The sequence below is a fragment of the Rhamphochromis longiceps genome, linkage group LG1 (genome assembly GCF_057381845.1).
Source record: "Rhamphochromis longiceps isolate RC_006_pf linkage group LG1, R_longiceps_female_GT1.1, whole genome shotgun sequence".
NCBI lineage: Eukaryota > Metazoa > Chordata > Actinopteri > Cichliformes > Cichlidae > Rhamphochromis > Rhamphochromis longiceps.
In genome coordinates, this window is record NC_140557.1 from 11,316,353 (window position 1) to 11,333,206 (window position 16,854).

At 39.0% G+C, this 16,854-nt stretch overlaps 2 protein-coding genes and 2 pseudogenes across 5 annotated transcripts; 1 reads left to right on the top strand and 3 right to left on the bottom strand.

Annotated features, from left to right (window-relative positions):
- The first annotated feature begins 670 nt into the window (after window positions 1-670).
- LOC146678302 (calcium homeostasis modulator protein 6) lies at window positions 671-1,948 on the top strand. Its single transcript, XM_085410930.1, has 2 exons — window positions 671-1,332; window positions 1,540-1,948. Exons 1-2 carry the CDS (start codon window positions 868-870, stop codon window positions 1,690-1,692), a joined length of 618 nt encoding a protein of 205 aa, XP_085267056.1. The 5' UTR covers window positions 671-867; the 3' UTR covers window positions 1,693-1,948.
- A 2,261-nt stretch (window positions 1,949-4,209) lies between these two features.
- Window positions 4,210-6,357, bottom strand: LOC146678303 (UDP-glucuronosyltransferase 2B17-like). The gene is made up of 2 exons (XM_085380685.1): window positions 6,280-6,357; window positions 4,210-5,879 (listed from the first exon to the last, which is right to left on the bottom strand). Exon 2 carries the CDS (start codon window positions 5,870-5,872, stop codon window positions 4,301-4,303), a length of 1,572 nt encoding a protein of 523 aa, XP_085236811.1. The 5' UTR covers window positions 5,873-5,879; window positions 6,280-6,357; the 3' UTR covers window positions 4,210-4,300.
- A 2,145-nt stretch (window positions 6,358-8,502) lies between these two features.
- LOC146678304 (UDP-glucuronosyltransferase 2C1 pseudogene) lies at window positions 8,503-13,260 on the bottom strand (annotated as a pseudogene). Of its 2 annotated transcripts, none has more exons than XR_014907303.1 (2): window positions 12,909-13,260; window positions 8,503-10,388 (listed from the first exon to the last, which is right to left on the bottom strand). The product of XR_014907303.1 is annotated as a UDP-glucuronosyltransferase 2C1 pseudogene, transcript variant X1 (transcript). The 2 variants fall into 2 exon arrangements; XR_014907311.1 differs by lacking the exon at window positions 12,909-13,260 and adding an exon at window positions 11,584-12,894.
- A 737-nt stretch (window positions 13,261-13,997) lies between these two features.
- Window positions 13,998-16,429, bottom strand: LOC146678305 (UDP-glucuronosyltransferase 2C1 pseudogene; annotated as a pseudogene). The gene is made up of 2 exons (XR_014912329.1): window positions 16,367-16,429; window positions 13,998-15,589 (listed from the first exon to the last, which is right to left on the bottom strand). The product of XR_014912329.1 is annotated as a UDP-glucuronosyltransferase 2C1 pseudogene (transcript).
- Window positions 16,430-16,854: the final 425 nt, after the last annotated feature.

A 16,854-nucleotide genomic window follows, 5' to 3' on the forward strand; every position in this document is an offset into this window, starting at 1 on the left:
CAGCTGAAAGCAATTTAGTTTTTATCAGTGGTGTTTTTCCTGACCTTTATTCATTGCGCCTAAATACTGCCAGGTTTTAACGTGAGGAGATTATGGTGATGCTCTTGAGCTCACTGAGGTCATTTATAAATTATGTCATCACATCCCTAGCCTGGGTGCTCTGGAGCTGTATGTACCACATCCCCTTGAAAGTTCAACATGGCCTCCTGTAATCCTCTTCTATCCTTAATCTGCGCTGTCCCGCTGCATGGGCGACCTCCCGTGGTCAGTAGAGGTAAAGAGAAAAGTGTCAACTTGCATCCATTTTTGTAATTCCAAACACTTGTAGCAAATGGGGGAAACGCTTGAGGACTTCAAGCACTAACAACTGTAGCTATGTGTGGTAAATTATGTGTCCTTTATTTAGCTGAATATGATTTTCATTTTGAAATCCCTTCCTTTTTGTTTTGTTGCAGTGTGAATTGGGGATTGCAAATTGATTCTTCAATGTAAAAGCCTGCCCTTGGATATATGGCTACCCCTTCATGGGTGTTTTGTTGGAAAATGCCAATCTTTGCTCAATTGCAGAACAAACTTCCCTCCACTTTACAGCCCTCCCTCCAGTTTGTCCATGGAAGACCACATTTAAAAAGTAACCCCACCTGAAACTTCACAAAGCCCAATCAGCTATAGAAATGTCAGAGCAGACGGCACACCCTCTTTTGTTCAAAACCAATCAGAGTGGAAGTGTGGCATTTTGCCTGAGGGGAAAACTTACCCCTGGATGCGTTAATTACGCATCACTTAGCTGTTGCCAATGTGTTCACAACGGAGGATCCTCTTTTGGGTTTTTTACAACGACTGTCTTCATTCTTTGGTCAATCTAGTATGGAAAGTAGACAACAATGGCTTACCAGGCTGAAAAATGAACTTAGTAACAGTCCTCTGGTATCAAATGTGGCTTTTGGCTTTATCCTCATGGGACTAGAGAAGCTGGTGGAGCTGGAGTTTGAGTGTCCTTGCAGTCCTAAATGGAACGGATTGTTTTCATCAGCATTCTTCATCATTCCTGCCGTCATGGCCTTCACTTTGATGCTGATCATTCAAGGATGCAGATGTGATATGTGGTGCAGGAAAACTGTGTCCCTCTCCAGTTTTGTTCCCGCTATCGTGTGGCTGATTTTATTGTTCCTCGATGGCCAATACTTTGCTTGTGCTATGACAGACTGGGAGGGTAGATTTGTACTAGTTGACAAGGCAGCTCCACAGAAATGGTGTGAGCCAATTAGAGAGGGAGATGTCACCACACAAGAACTAATGCTCCGCTCACAACAGCTGTTTGTGTTTTCTCAGGTGAGTAGATTACTTTTTTGTTAATAAACCACTGCATATGATGAACACAATGAGAGCACTTATCTCTGAGTATGCACTCTATAGAACATATTAATTGCTGTTACATCTGTGAACATTCTTATAGCTTTGTTAATAGAGATTATTGACCAACATGATGCCTTTTATGTTGATATTTACTAAACAAAGTGGTGCTCCTCTGTACCCTAGGTTATAGGCATAGTCCTCCTCATTTTCATCTGTATGGGTCTCATAGTGTATGTAATCAGAGAAAGCTGCCAACAAGATGTGGAGATGCAGGATGCAAATGTAGCTGAGCTCACTGTGCTCAGGATGAGCTCTCTAAGGACCCGGACATCTTGAGGGGACACACACCGCCCACCACACCTGCCCTGCTGGCACGGATACTTGTAAATACTTGGAACAGACATTTACTATAAGTTTTTGTAACTGCTGTACCATTTGAGTATTTTCCTCATGGAAGCGGGATATACAGTGCCTTTGAATAGCCACTGATGCTGCCAAATGAAGCCTCATAAATATGCATATAATATCAATATTAGTGAAAACTCTTATTGTCCTGTAATGTATTGTGTGCGTGTGTGTGTGTGTGTGTGTGTGTGTGGGGGGGGGGGGGGGGGGGGGGGGGGGGGGGTGTTTGTTTTACCTAAACTTTGTGGTGTGTTTTGAGAAATATGGTTCTCTTTTCGTGTCTTGTCTGCAAAAGCTACATAAAGTAATGGATTAGTACATCGATCGCCAATTCAGCTGATTCATCTGTTTTATTAGACTACTTGATGACAAGGCAGGAGCCAGGAGGAAGAGAAACTGTTAAGCGTCGTTACTTTCAATAAAACGTCTCTTTGTTTTTTGAATTTTTGTCCTTAGCTAGCTAGTTCTTAACCCCAGTCTTATTTTACTGCACACGTATGTGCATTTAATTTTTAGCATGTTTGTTTTTGCCCTTAAAACTGATATTTCACTTTGTCATGTAATCAAGTTTTTAAATTTTTTTTTGTTTGTGTTTTTATCTTAACACAAGTGAAATCCACCAGGCAGCTAATATTGATCCGACTAACATTAGTTGACTTGTACTATTGTTTTTTTAATGTGTGATTGCTAAAAGAAGAATGTGAAAATTTCACTTCTCTAAACTGAAACTTCACTTCTTGTTTTCCCTCCTGTAGCAAAAGATGTTAGACCCCCGTTATGTTTACTTTTTGGTAACAGTAAAAATTCAGACTTAAGTGAAATTCTTAATGTTTCACCTGTTTCCCATTTACATACTTTCTATAACAATACTTCCTGTATGTTTTTTAATCTTTTTGTAATAAAAAATTTATTTATTGAAGTAAAATACTCTGTATGGTCATTTGTCATAGCCCTTATAAACCTGCGGTCTTGAGAATTTGAGTTGTCTTTCAGTTTGATTGGCTCTTGAAGATAAAACGTAGCATCTCTCGAGCTTGCATTACAAAAATTATGTAGTGCTAGATAAAATATATTATTTGAATTAAAAAATGCTGTTGTAAAATTACTCTTTAGGACTTTAGTCAAATTTAATGAATAATTAAGCAATTGGAAAATTGTTATCCTAAAGACTGGTGCACCTCTGCAGCGTGAAGATCTAGCCAGGTCTCACAAAGCTGATGGTAATAGCAGTAGTTTAGCTGCGAATTGTATTTTCTTTCGCTTTGAAATGTTCCCCAAGTGGCAGTTAAACCTATTAAGTGTTGAAAATGTAGCATGTTCATCCTGAGGGATGGCTTATTCAAAACTTCCTGTTTGGCCCTGAGGACGTTGTTGCCTTTATCTAATCCACTCCCCTCATTCTTAGACACAGCAGGATGTCATATTCATTGGCCAACTAATGTAGTCACACAACTAAGAATCTCAAACTACTTCATTTCTTTCCGTCTTATTTTTGTTGAAACGAGTGGTAAATTTGCCTTACACAGGATGAATGGTTTGTAACGTCTAGTAATTTCAGTGATAAAATGGCAAATGGTGTAGCTGTTTGTTATGAAACCTCACCTACAAGAGCAGTGCCGTGATGCACTGGTTAGTACTGCAAGAACTTTTCTGGTTCACTGGGGCCTTTCTGTGCATAGTTTGCATGTTCTCCTCTGAGCCTGTGTGGGCTCCCTCCAGGTGCAGCTTCCTCCCATGATCCAAAGTCATGCTTGTTAGGTTAATTGGTGATTAAATTGGCTATAGATGTGATTGTAAGGTTGTTTGTCTCTAAGCGCTTACCCTGGGTACACCCTGGTGACTTGTCAAGGGTGTACCCTGCCTTCGCAATATGTAAGCTAGGATAGGCTCCAACATCCCTTCAACTTGAAGTGATGATTTCCTTAACATGCATCCATGTTCAGAAAATGGATGCATGCGTGTTTTTCCAGATATTCCCATTAGTAATAGTTGTAGTGTGCATAGGATTCCAGACCACAGCAGGGGAAAACACTGCAATTAAGAAAACCTTTCAAAGATAGCTGAACAGAGTGAAGTCACATGGAGTCACTAAACTCGTAAAGTCAGATGATTAGAAGAAAATGAGAGCAGATTCTCCACAGCACAGAAATTAATGAACAGTACAAATATGCTTTGGTCACACTTTTATTTAATTCTATAGTAACAACAACTATTTGTTTGTTTCACTTAAGGGTTAAAGTAAAACCCATATAGACTGTGATTTGACTTTACATACAACACAGTATATCAAAGCCCTATAAAACCTGAAAGACACTGAAATATACTGACAGGATATAATTTAAAGTAGTATGGTCAGCCTTAACTAAGTTATTTCTTTACTAATAAAATGCACAATTTTAAAAGAATTAATTATTTGTATCTTCTTTTTCTTAATTTTTAGACATCTATCATTCCCATCAAATCACAGTACCACAAGACAATACAATATTTCATGATTTACGTGTTTAAAGTTTTACATTAATTGCCATTTTATTTCTTTTTAATCACATTTATGCTTTGTCCTCAGGAACATAGAGCATAGGCATTTTATTAAGAGAGCAAAGGTGCTCAGAATAACCAGCACAACTGCAGCTAAGAAAAGTATCACATCTATAGAGTGGTAGGAATACCAGGGCAGTTTGTAGGATTCAGTTCTTAAGTGAGCTGCACCTTTGTGTCTCATGACAAACTCTATCCAGAAGAGGGCATTGTCCAGTGGCTTTATTGGCTGATCTCTGTGCAGCCTGGAAAGTCTCTGCATGTTCACGCCGTAGGAGGGATCAGTCAGGACTTCCATAATACCTTGAAAGAAAATGTCTTCATTCATAGTAAAAACATCTATGACTTTCCCTGCTTCTCTTTCTTTGATTCTAAGTAAATTATCATGTTGATCAAAAACCAGAGGAAGTCCTAAAATAGGGACTCCATGATAAATAGCTTCTTGAACACCATTTGTTCCCCCATGAGCCACAAAAAGTTTCATTTTAGGATGCCCTAATAGGTCACTCTGTGGCATCCAGTCCACCAGCAAAGTGTTGTTACCCAGAGTGCCTGGCCTGTCACCTTTATACCGCCAAATGACTTTCTGGGGTAATTTTGCAAAAGCTGCAGTGATCGCTTCAGCTAGGTCAGGGGGTAGTTCTCCAATCAAAGTTCCTAGAGACATGAGGATCACACCATGTTCTCCAGAACTCTGCACAAAGTCCTCCAAATGTTGTGGAAGCGGTTTTGCTGGTTTGCACTGGAACCCTCCCATATAGATAACATTAGGCATGGTGGGGCGTGGAAACTCAAACACAAAATCCACTCTCATTAGCCACAGGTCAGCTTGAAACATGGATAAGTAGTCTGTGTCTGGACCAAAATATTTTTCAATGAGGTTCTCATAATGTGGTAGCAAATACTGGGCAATCTGATGTTCTGCGAAACCAAAAATTAGGACATTTAGCAGCCTCTCAAAAAAGCTCATTTTATCAGATAGCTCACTCCCTACTATGGGAACATAAGAGAGAGGAGATGGTGCAATTGAAAAATGGCCTTCACCCTGACTAGTCCATCTAACATTAAAAACAAGAGGCAACTTGAGGTATTGGGCAAGTATGGCACCTGTTGGTGTGGCAGGATCTGTCAGGACAAGATCATATTCTGCATCCTTTAGTGACTGTATAAGCTCTTTGTTTTCAAAAAGCCCTTCAATCAATTTGCTTTGTTTCTTTTGCACTTCAGAGTTTTTTTTTGCTAGTTCCATTTCCAGTTTAAAGCGTTTCCAGACAGACACCCCTCCCTTCTGGATGTCCAACAGTTCCGCAATAAATGCTGTTAAAAAGTCTTCATCAAACCCTGACTCCATATCGAGCGTAATTGAAGTATAGAATGGGGAGGATTCCTTGATGTACCAGCTGTCTGTTGAACGCACAACGGAAACCTGGTGGCCCCTTAGATGTAGCTCCTGAATAATGACATTCATATTTACCCAGTGGCTCCCATCCACTGGAAAAACAAGCACTTTCCCAGCATGAACCAACGTTGGGCAGAGCCAGCAGAAACTAATCAGAATGCAGGTCCAGTGCATTTTAATTCTAAAGGTTGGAAAAAAGCTCATTATAGTCTTCTGTTTTATTAAACAATTACACAATTAAACAATTGTTATTTTCATTTTATGTTAATAAGTTTTATGACTGTGCGTTTGCTGTAGTATGTGCAGCCTTCTCCAATCAGCTTAATAACAAAAATGTAAAGATCAATAAGCTTTAAAATAAAACTTTGAATGTTTTCAAGTAGCCTGTGAAGTCTATAAAGTAACTTAGGTTTTTGCATATATAAGCTATTAAGTTAAGTAACCTGTGTCCCTGAAGAGAATCCAAACCACAGGAAGAACATTGTGGTACAATTAACAATTAACTTGAAAATACATATAACTACCAGTCCCAAAAGCTATTACGTTTTTGTAGGTAAAAGTAGGTAAAAATATATTGTTACCTTTTTTAGCAGACTGTGTAATTTCAAATTCAGTTTTGCCAGAGAGACCAACATGCACCAACCATTAGAGTTTTAAACCTAAGCAGGACTTTGGTACTGCAGTATCATGTTCTTTTAAGCACAGGTGATAAGAAAGTGCAAAGGGGAGGTAACGCAGTATTTGATGTTTGTCGTATGCCCATCAGTTACCAAATTAAGACTGAATAAGGAAAACCTTGTTTTCAAAACTGAAGGGTTACAGATGTTTAATGCTACAGAGGAACATATACCATAACACATACATGGTGCAATAAGCTTTTGTTTTATTGCAATTCTGTAATTTAAATTCATACAAAAACGAAGGTAACTAGTTTTGTGGTCCACAGTCCTCAAATATGTTTTTTTTCTGATTTGGAAAATCCATACATGTTATAAATAATCCTATCAGAAAAACATACAGATAAGTAGATTTTTTTCTTAGTTATTCCCAAAGTGTAGCCAGCACCACCTGATGGCCCACGAAGGTACTTCAGAAGACTACAGGAGGTCATGTAAAATAAACATACAGGATATGTATATTTGCATACATATTTGCACATATTTGATTTGGCAGATTTTTATGCCGGATGTATCTCCTACCGCTCTTGAACCAGGGATCGTGTTTTAGACAAATGTGCAAACCACTACTGATCTTTATAATAAAGAAATATGAAAAACAGTTAACTTATATGATGACTTACAGTGGGGCAAAAAAGTATTTAGTCAGCCACCAATTGTGCAAGTTCCCCCACCTAAAATGATGACAGAGGTCAGTAATTTGCACCAGAGGTACACTTCAACTGTGAGAGACAGAATGTGAAAAAAAAATCCATGAATCCACATGGTAGGATTTGTAAAGAATTTATTCGTAAATCAGGGTGGAAAATAAGTATTTGGTCAATAACAAAAATACAACTCAATACTTTGTAACATAACCTTTGTTGGCAATAACAGAGGTCAAACGTTTACTATAGGTCTTTACCAGGTTTGCACACACAGTAGCTGGTATTTTGGCCCATTCCTCCATGCAGATCTTCTCGAGAGCAGTGATGTTTTGGGGCTGTCGCCGAGCAACACGGACTTTCAACTCCCGCCACAGATTTTCTATGGGGTTGAGGTCTGGAGACTGGCTAGGCCACTCCAGGACTTTCAAATGCTTCTTATGGAGCCACTCCTTTGTTGCCCGGGCAGTGTGTTTTGGATCATTGTCATGTTGGAAGACCCAGCCTCGTTTCATCTTCAAAGTTCTCACTGATGGAAGGAGGTTTTGGCTCAAAATCTCACGATACATGGCCCCATTCATTCTGTCCTTAACACGGATCAGTCGTCCTGTCCCCTTGGCAGAAAAACAGCCCCATAGCATGATGTTTCCACCCCCATGCTTCACAGTAGGTATGGTGTTCTTGGGATGCAACTCAGTATTCTTCTTCCTCCAAACACGACGAGTTGAGTTTATACCAAAAAGTTCTACTTTGGTTTCATCTGACCACATGACATTCTCCCAATCCTCTGCTGTATCATCCATGTGCTCTCTGGCAAACTTCAGACGGGCCTGGACATGCACTGGCTTCAGCAGCGGAACACGTCTGGCACTGCGGGATTTGATTCCCTGCCGTTGTAGTGTGTTACTGATGGTGACCTTTGTTACTTTGGTCCCAGCTCTCTGCAGGTCATTCACCAGGTCCCCCCGTGTGGTTCTGGGATCTTTGCTCACCGTTCTCATGATCATTTTGACCCCACGGGATGAGATCTTGCGTGGAGCCCCAGATCGAGGGAGATTATCAGTGGTCTTGTATGTCTTCCATTTTCTGATGATTGCTCCCACAGTTGATTTTTTCACACCAAGCTGCTTGCCTATTGTAGATTCACTCTTCCCAGTCTGGTGCAGGTCTACAATACTTTTCCTGGTGTCCTTCGAAAGCTCTTTGGTTTTGGCCATGGCGGAGTTTGGAGTCTGACTGTTTGAGGCTGTGGACAGGTGTCTTTTATACAGATGATGAGTTCAAACAGGTGCCATTCATACAGGTAACGAGTGGGGGACAGAAAAGCTTCTTACAGAAGACGTTACAGGTCTGTGAGAGCCAGAGATTTTCCTTGTTTGAGGTGACCAAATACTTATTTTCCACCCTAATTTACGAATAAATTCTTTACAAATCCTACCATGTGGATTCATGGATTTTTTTTTCACATTCTGTCTCTCACAGTTGAAGTGTACCTCTGGTGCAAATTACTGACCTCTGTCATCATTTTAAGTGGGGGAACTTGCACAATCGGTGGCTGACTAAATACTTTTTTGCCCCACTGTATATGATGATCAACTCAAGTAAAGATGGGCTAGAGAAGATTTTGGGTGCAGCAGTATGAACACTGGGACTGGCTGAGACAGTACTTCTGGCAAACTGGGAATGACTGAGAAAGAAATCAGTTTTACTAACCACAGCCAATCTGACTGTGCTGTAACAATGTATCAACATATGAAAATGACTTTTAGTCAGATTTTGCTTTTCTTTTCAAGCACAATCTAAAGCAAAACCATAGTAACATGACAAAAAAAAACAATGTAAGTAGTGCACTTGTTAGTAAAAATAATATGACATCTAGAGAGTAGTAGAAATACCAGGGCAGTTTGTAGGACTCAGTCCTTAGATGAGCTGCACCTTTATGTCTCATGACAAACTCAATCCAAAAGATAGCACGATCCAGTGGCTTCATTGGCTGATCTCTGTGTAGCCTGGAGAGCCTCTGCATGTTTATTGTGTAGGATGGTTCATTAAGCACTTCCTGTATTGCATTTTTAAATATTTTCCTGTCGAAATCTGAAACATCCAAAACCTTCGCAACACCTTTTGCTCTCATTCGGGATAAGTTGTCAGCTTGATCAAAAATAATGGGAATGCCAACTATTGGAATCCCATGATATATAGCCTCATAAATCCCATTAGTTCCCCCATGACTTACAAATAGTTTAATACTTGGATGTCCTAGCAGGTCATTTTGTGGCATCCAGTCGACTAATAATGTATTGTTGCCTAGAAGGGCTGGTTTGTTACCTTTATACCTCCAGATCACTTTCTGAGGTAACTCGCCAAAAGCTGCAGCAATCTCTTCAGCTAAGTCAGAGGGAAGTTCTCCAATCAAAGACCCTAGTGACATAATGATAACTCCATGATCTCCAGAACTCTGCACAAACTCCTCTAAGTGTTGTGGAAGAGGTTTTGCAGGTTTACACTGGAAACCTCCCATATAAACAACATTAGGCATGGTGGGTCGTGGAAACTCAAAAACAAAGTCCACTCTCATTAGCCACAAATCTGCAGCTTGAAAAAGGGAGAAATAATGCACACCTGGTCCAATGTAGCGATTTGACAATACAGAATAATGTGGTTCAACTATTTGCTTGTACAGATGCATTCTCGTGATGTAAAATAACATGTTCTGGCCCCTCCCAAAGAAGGTCATGTGATCCGTTAACTCTGAAGGTGATAGTGGAACATAGGAAAGTGGAGAGGGCGCAATAGCAAAGTGGGCCTCACCATGAACAGTCCATCGAGCATTGAACACCAATGGCACGCCAAGGTAATGTGCCAGCAACACTCCTCCGCCATTAGCAGGATCTGTCAAAACCACATCATACTTGGCATCTTTTAAGGACTTCATTAAATCTTCATTTTCAAAGATGAACACAATCACTTCACAGACTTTTTTGTGCAGTTCATAGAATTTGTCTTTTAACTCCATTTGTAAAGCAAAGTGAGACCATGCAGACCCCATGCTTCGCTTAATTTTAATAACCTCAGAGACAAATGCACGAAAAAAATCTTCATTTCCACCACCATCAACATCCACTGTGATTACATTGTAATGTGGAGACGTTTTACTGATGTACCAGCTGTCTGCATTCCGAATCACTGTCACATTGTGTCCCTGCAAATGGAGCTCTTCAACAAGTACTCTCATGTTCACCCAGTGGCTTCCATCATGTGGAAATACCAGAATTTTTCCAGAATGTGCGACAGGAATAAAAACAGTCAAAAAAGAGAGGATGGAAGCCAGTGACAAAAACATCTTCAAATCTTCATAAGCGCTGTGTTCTGAAATAGAAACAGAGGTGAAAAACAGGACACACATATCAGAGAGTTGTTACAATGATATCACAGCAAATGTGTGCACAGTGGCCAATGATATATCAGGATAACAGAGAGCTGCAGTGATTTTATATTCAATTGTCTCTTTATTTGCATGAGAAAATTCCTTCTGACAGCCCTCACGTGTATGTAGCACATGGAGCCCTCTCAGGAAATTAGAGTGCTGTGTGGTGCCAAGAGCTCTGCGTGCATTCTGTGTCAGATCCCAGTGTCCCTGAACAGAAATTATTTTGTAAGCGTGACTATGTTTGGCATCGTCCTCTTAAGAAATTAAGTAATCTCTGCATGTTTAACAGATCAAATGCATCTGTTTTCTTATATATTTTAAAATGTTTGGATTTAGTTTAGGAGATTTATAATCTCGCCACTACCTGTCACGGCACTATCTGGCAGTGGAGCACAAAAAAAAGAAAAAAAAGAAAACACACACACAAAACAAAACAAAAAAAACTGGTAAGGGTAGTTTTCCACACTTTATTTTGTGTCAACCCAAAAACAAAAGCTATAAATGTTATGGTTACATCACAAACTTAGTTGGCATGTCAACAAAGAAGTCTCTTTAAAGTGCTGTGACCCAGATAAAAGCACTGAATGCAAGTCATTGAAGATGACTGATGATTTTTTGGTTTCAGATGTTCCTGTTTAACCAGATAAGTATGCAATGAGCCAGAGATACAGTGTTCTGAACTGAAAAAAAGACTTACAGTAGCTATGTAGATATGGTTAGGTATTTTTGTCTCTCTCACAGCAAGTGAACAGTGTCTCATAAAACCCAATGGGCCCATGTGCACTAGAACCCCCAGTACATGCATGTAAAGGAATCACTTAAAAAGTGATTCCTTTACATGCATGTCTCTAAAAATGACACTGAAATATTGACAAAGATTGAAGAATTTAGATAGCAGATTAACCAACAAAGCATATAAAAAAGGGTAACTGTTGACACTTGTCAAGCATATCTTAGCAATGACAGTTGTGTGAACACACACATACAGACACTCACTAAAATGTTCTCGGCAGTTAGTGCTGTGTGTTTGATATATAATGCGAGTCATGTTGCATGTGTTATATAAACCTACTCAATCAGTACAACAAAAAACAAACACAGCCAAATAATAGCATGAATAACAACTTAACTTACAGTTAAATGCTCTTAGTTTTGTTGTACGTCTCCTTCAAACTGACAAGGCACAGTTGGAGTGGGTTAAGTTGAAACAAGTGAAGGTGGAAGAAAAAAACAAGACTTTCTGTTTTTTTTTTGTTTTGTGTTTTTTGTCTTTTTTTGGCCGCACCCCTGCAGTTGTGCAAAGCCTGTGACGGTTAAGTTCTTGTCTGTTTAAAAGGAAGTTGCATTTTGGACATTTCAACCCAAAATATATTATATTAATAACTATGCTGATCTGAAACGATGAGATTTTAACCAGTCTGCAAAATATTAACACATTAACACTAAAAAATAAACAATTATCTCTAAAATGACTATCTTGAATTTGGCTCTAGAATAAAAGGCAGGCACTGATCCAAGAATTATGTGTTCATATAGACCTGTGCACGGTTGTAAATAGAGACTCTTCCACTTGTGAAGCATGTTTATTGTATTCAATAAGTCACGCTTATAAAGTCAAAAAGGTCATTATCACTATGTCTAACCACTTAGCCTGAGCGCAATCTATCAAATCACCAACCCATCTATCCAATTAACTTTAATCAGCTTTAACTTTAATAAGAATGGGTATAAGCGCTTCAGTTTCAATTTAACAAGCCTTACTGCGTGACAACAGCCTTGCAGTTACTACAAGCGTTCCACTAAGCTTTGCACAAGTTTCATACAGCACTTCTTCTTTTTAAACTTACTTGAAATTCGTCTTGGTTAGAAAACTATGAATTGGTGCATTACCGCCACCAGCTGTGGGAAAACAAACCCGACTCAAAAACATTTGAGTCGGGTACTGATACTGAATACTCGGTAATACTCAGTAATGTAATTTCTTTAGTTCTTTTGCAAAATATATAAGGTCATATAATTATTTAAGAAATAATTAATTTTTTTATTCTTCTGATCAGTGTTCTCGCCTTGGCCGTAGTGATTACATTTTCCTATGTTGCGCTTTCTTTGTGTCACTAATACATTGTGTAATCCAAACCCGAGTCTCGCTTTATTGTTTAGCTTTATTGTTACTATTCTTCCGCGATTCGATGTTTTCATACTGAAGCTGATAGGCTTCATGTGTGTGCACACTCCTGACCAGTGCAGGGATCGTTACTCATAAAAAGTAAAGCGTTACACATTGCTCCTTATTTGTACACACACACAAACGCGCACAGAGAGAGGGAGAGAGACACGCTTTCTTTACTGATTGCATGACCACAAAACCGACAACACAAAGCTGAATACCAGCCTAAAGAAACCTCAAAGCTACTATTAAAAAGACGTAGAAATGGAGGCTACAGAGTGCTCCTTACTACCTTTGTTGCCTGTTGAAGATCTTCGCTAGTTCTGAGCCAGCATGCTGTCACTGCAGATGCTTGGAACGAGCCGATGTTGTGTTGACAATCTAATACAAGTGTTTTATGTCGTCCTGTTGCTCTTAATAATCACGTGCTTGTCCTTTAACTAAAAATGAAACATATTGTCCAAACCTCCACTCCTCAAAAGTTGTAGACTACTCCACCCATGGACATACATTTATGTATGTCTATGGCTCCACCATTTCCTCCTCCCTACACAGGAACCAAAATCGTAGTGTCAACGGGCAGGAAGAAGACACGTTTTGTGCTTTTTGTTGCACTTTTTATTCGCTCGGCGTACTGAATAATCATTGTAACCAAAGTAAGGCCTAAATGTTAACCGATGTGATTACCGAATTTAGTACTGTAACGCGTCACGTTAATGAGTTATGACAAAAATGCAATGTGACGAGAGGAATGCGTTACTCTGCAATGTGACATGACCGGTCTTGATTCAATTTTAAGTTACATTTACACCGACATTTTTTGTATTTCAACTGAATGCTGCATTCGATTAAAGTAAAACTGACAACCATTCAGTTGTTCATTCATTGATTCATTTTCTCTTAAGACTAAAAACACGCGTGTCCAGAGCATTATGCCAGTGCCATTCTGTCATTCTTGGCATTAATAAGCGACTGATCTGACAGCGTTTACAAATTAAATAGAACATTTTCTGTAATTCAAATGGGATCATTACTCAGATTTGCCTGGCATGAGATTATCATTTAAAGTCCCATCAACGGAGAATTCCTCTCAAATCTCTTCATTAAGAAGATATGTATTGTTTGTCAAACATAGAGGCAGTTGTTTTCCCTTTTAAACAAAGGCAAAATATAACAAAACTACATATATTCAAGTAAAGATACAAAATGGATTTTTTTTCATTGATTATGTTTATCTTGTTAGAGTTAATCCACTCAGAATTATTTTGAAACACAGACTTTTAATAATGATGAAGTTTTTTTTATAACAACCTCATATGAATGAGGTACTCAAACAAGAATGAGAAGTTAAAATGACACAATGCATTATCAAATCCATCTGTGCACTGATCATTATTCATGTTTCACTTTACGTTTACACATCCCAGTGTATATACACCTAATAAGGTAGAAAGTGGTTAAAAGCACAAGCAGCATAGCTCCAGCCAGGAACAAAACTACATCTACAGAGTGGTAGGAGTACCAGGGCATTCTGTAGGACTCTGCTTTCAGGTGAGCTGCTCCTTTGTGCCTCATGACAAACTCTATCCAGAAGAGGGCGTTATCCAGTGGCTTTACTGGCTTATCTCTGTGTAGCCTAGAAAGTCTCTGCATGTTCGCCCTGTACGAGGGATCACTCAGGACTTCCTCTATGGCCTTCAGGAAGTTGTCTTTGTCCACTGTAGCTAATGTAAGTATTTTGCCTCCTCCTCTCTCTTTCAGACGTAGCAGGTTGTCATGTTGGTCAAAAAACACAGGTATACCCACAAATGGGACTCCATGATAAATAGCTTCTTGGACTCCGTTTGTTCCTCCATGTGCCACAAACAGTTTTATTTTTGGATGTCCTAAAAGGTCATTCTGTGGCATCCAGTCCACCAGTAAAGTGTTATTACCCAGATTGGCTGGTCTATTACCTTTATACTTCCAGATGACTTTCTGTGGTAGTTTAGCAAAAGCTGCAGCGATCTCATTTGTTATATCAGAAGGAAGTTCAGTCACAAATGTTCCCAGAGACATGAGGATGAAGCCATGGTCTCCAGAACTCTGCACAAAGTCCTCCAAGTGCTGAGGCAGAGGTTTAGCAGGTTTGCACTGGAACCCTCCAATATAAACAACATTAGGCATTGTGGGCCGTGGGTACTCAAACACAAAGTCCACTCTCATCAGCCAAATGTCTGCAGCAATCATTAACTCATTAAAATCATGACCAGGCCCAAGATATTTGTCAGTTAATTTCTGGTATACTAGTCTAACTAAGAGGTCATTTTTTATTTGGGTTATAATGTGCAAAAGCATGTTTGTAACTCTCTGCAAAAAGGTCATCTTGTCAGTATTCCCTGCTCCTGTTATAGGAATATAAGACAATGGTGAAGGAGCTATGGAAAAATGTGACTCTGCAGCTATAAGCCAGCGAACATTATAAACCAAAGGAAGGTTCAAATATTTGGCCAGAATGACTCCACCACCCCAGCAGGGGTCAGCAAGTAGCAGGTCAAACTTGCTGTCTTTCATTTTTCTCATCAACTCACTGTCATCCATCATTGCTGTTACTACTGCACCTACGCCTTTGTGGGCATCAATAAATGTGCCAAACATTCCCACACTCATGTGGAGAAAACCAATCAAGGGGAGGGCTCCTCGTTCAAATTCTATGATCTCAGCTACAATCCTTGTGATGAATGTCTGATCCAAGGTGTTTTCCACTGGAACTGTAAAGGCACTGTAATAAGATGAGTTATCTTTTATGTACCAGCTTTTACTAGAACGCAGAATGGTGATATTGTGTCCTCTAGAGTGCAAAGCCTTTAGTAGAATTTCCATGTTTATCCAGTGGCTGCCTTCAGAAGGATAGACCAAGATGTTGCCTCCTTCACAGGCTTTGGGAATTAGGATGAGCAGCAGGAAAGCAGTGCAGCAGCAGACGACCCTCATCTGAAATTCAAAATCAACTTACTGGCATAAAGAAGGTCATTTGTAAAATCAGAGTGTAAATGTAGTGATATGTTACCCTACCTACCTAAAAATAAAGATAGCTAGACAGGGATGTTCTCACACAATTTGCAAACACTATCTGCAAGTTCGAATTAAGTTTTCAAACAGAAAAACAGATTATAATGTCCTAATCTTTTTTTAAAAATGTTTGAAAAATTCTAACTGTGCCTCTATAGGTTCTCTGGGTACAACAAAGGGCTTATTTTGAAATTCTAGATTGGCTGTAGGTGAGAATGTGAGTGTGAATGTTTATCTGTCTCTCTGTGTTATCTCTGTGGGTAGACTATATGCCCAGTGTGTATTCCTGGTCTCATTCAAATTCAAGTGTAGTAGAAGCCCCAACCCAAAAAAGGCCAAAAAAATGTCAAAAAATAAAGAAAAATTTAACTTTAAATCCGTGTCCAAACAATGTTATTGCTAGGCATTGTAAAACGGTTGTTATTAATTGTTTAAGATGTTTTAGAGAGCATTTTCCTACCTTTAAAATGAACATTCCAAGAAATAAAAAATAAAATCTATATTTTTTAAATTGCTGCTAAAAACATGGTATGCTTTCACTTTATTATAGCAAATGTTACTTTTTTTTTTTTACTTTTTAACAACAGAATACTATTTGTATTGAAAGTCAGTCCCCCACATAAAAGGGTTAATATGTTTAAATGTATGCATAGTGCTGCATTTAAACAGTTTATTGAGTCTGAAAGATTTTCTACTTACTGTAATATGAATAGTTTCTTTATCCAGCAAAGGTCACGGTGATAAGAGAACTGTTGTTCAAAGCACCAGTATGTTGAACGTGACATGTGTGTATTTGTACTCTCCAGAGGGGAGGAGCTGAGCCACCATGCAAAAGGCACTATTGCCCATTGCCTCAGTAGACCCTTGTAAGGCAAAGTGCATAACGGTATCAATCTGTGTGCAAAGAGCAGTGATACGATAATGAGGTTATACATTGACTGAATCATTACAATGAAATTTAGATGTGACTGTGTGTGTTTTGTTCTCTAACTCTTGATCACAGTTACCCCATTTTTAAAAAATATTACCCAAAACTCCTTATAAGAAGACAATAAATTCATCTCCTTATTTATTAGCAATGAATAATGGAATACAGAACAAGCAACACATGAGATGCCATTTCAGTTCTGATTAAAATTAATGTGGCTTTATTTCACTGAACACAAAAAGAACTTGTCGGTGTGCTG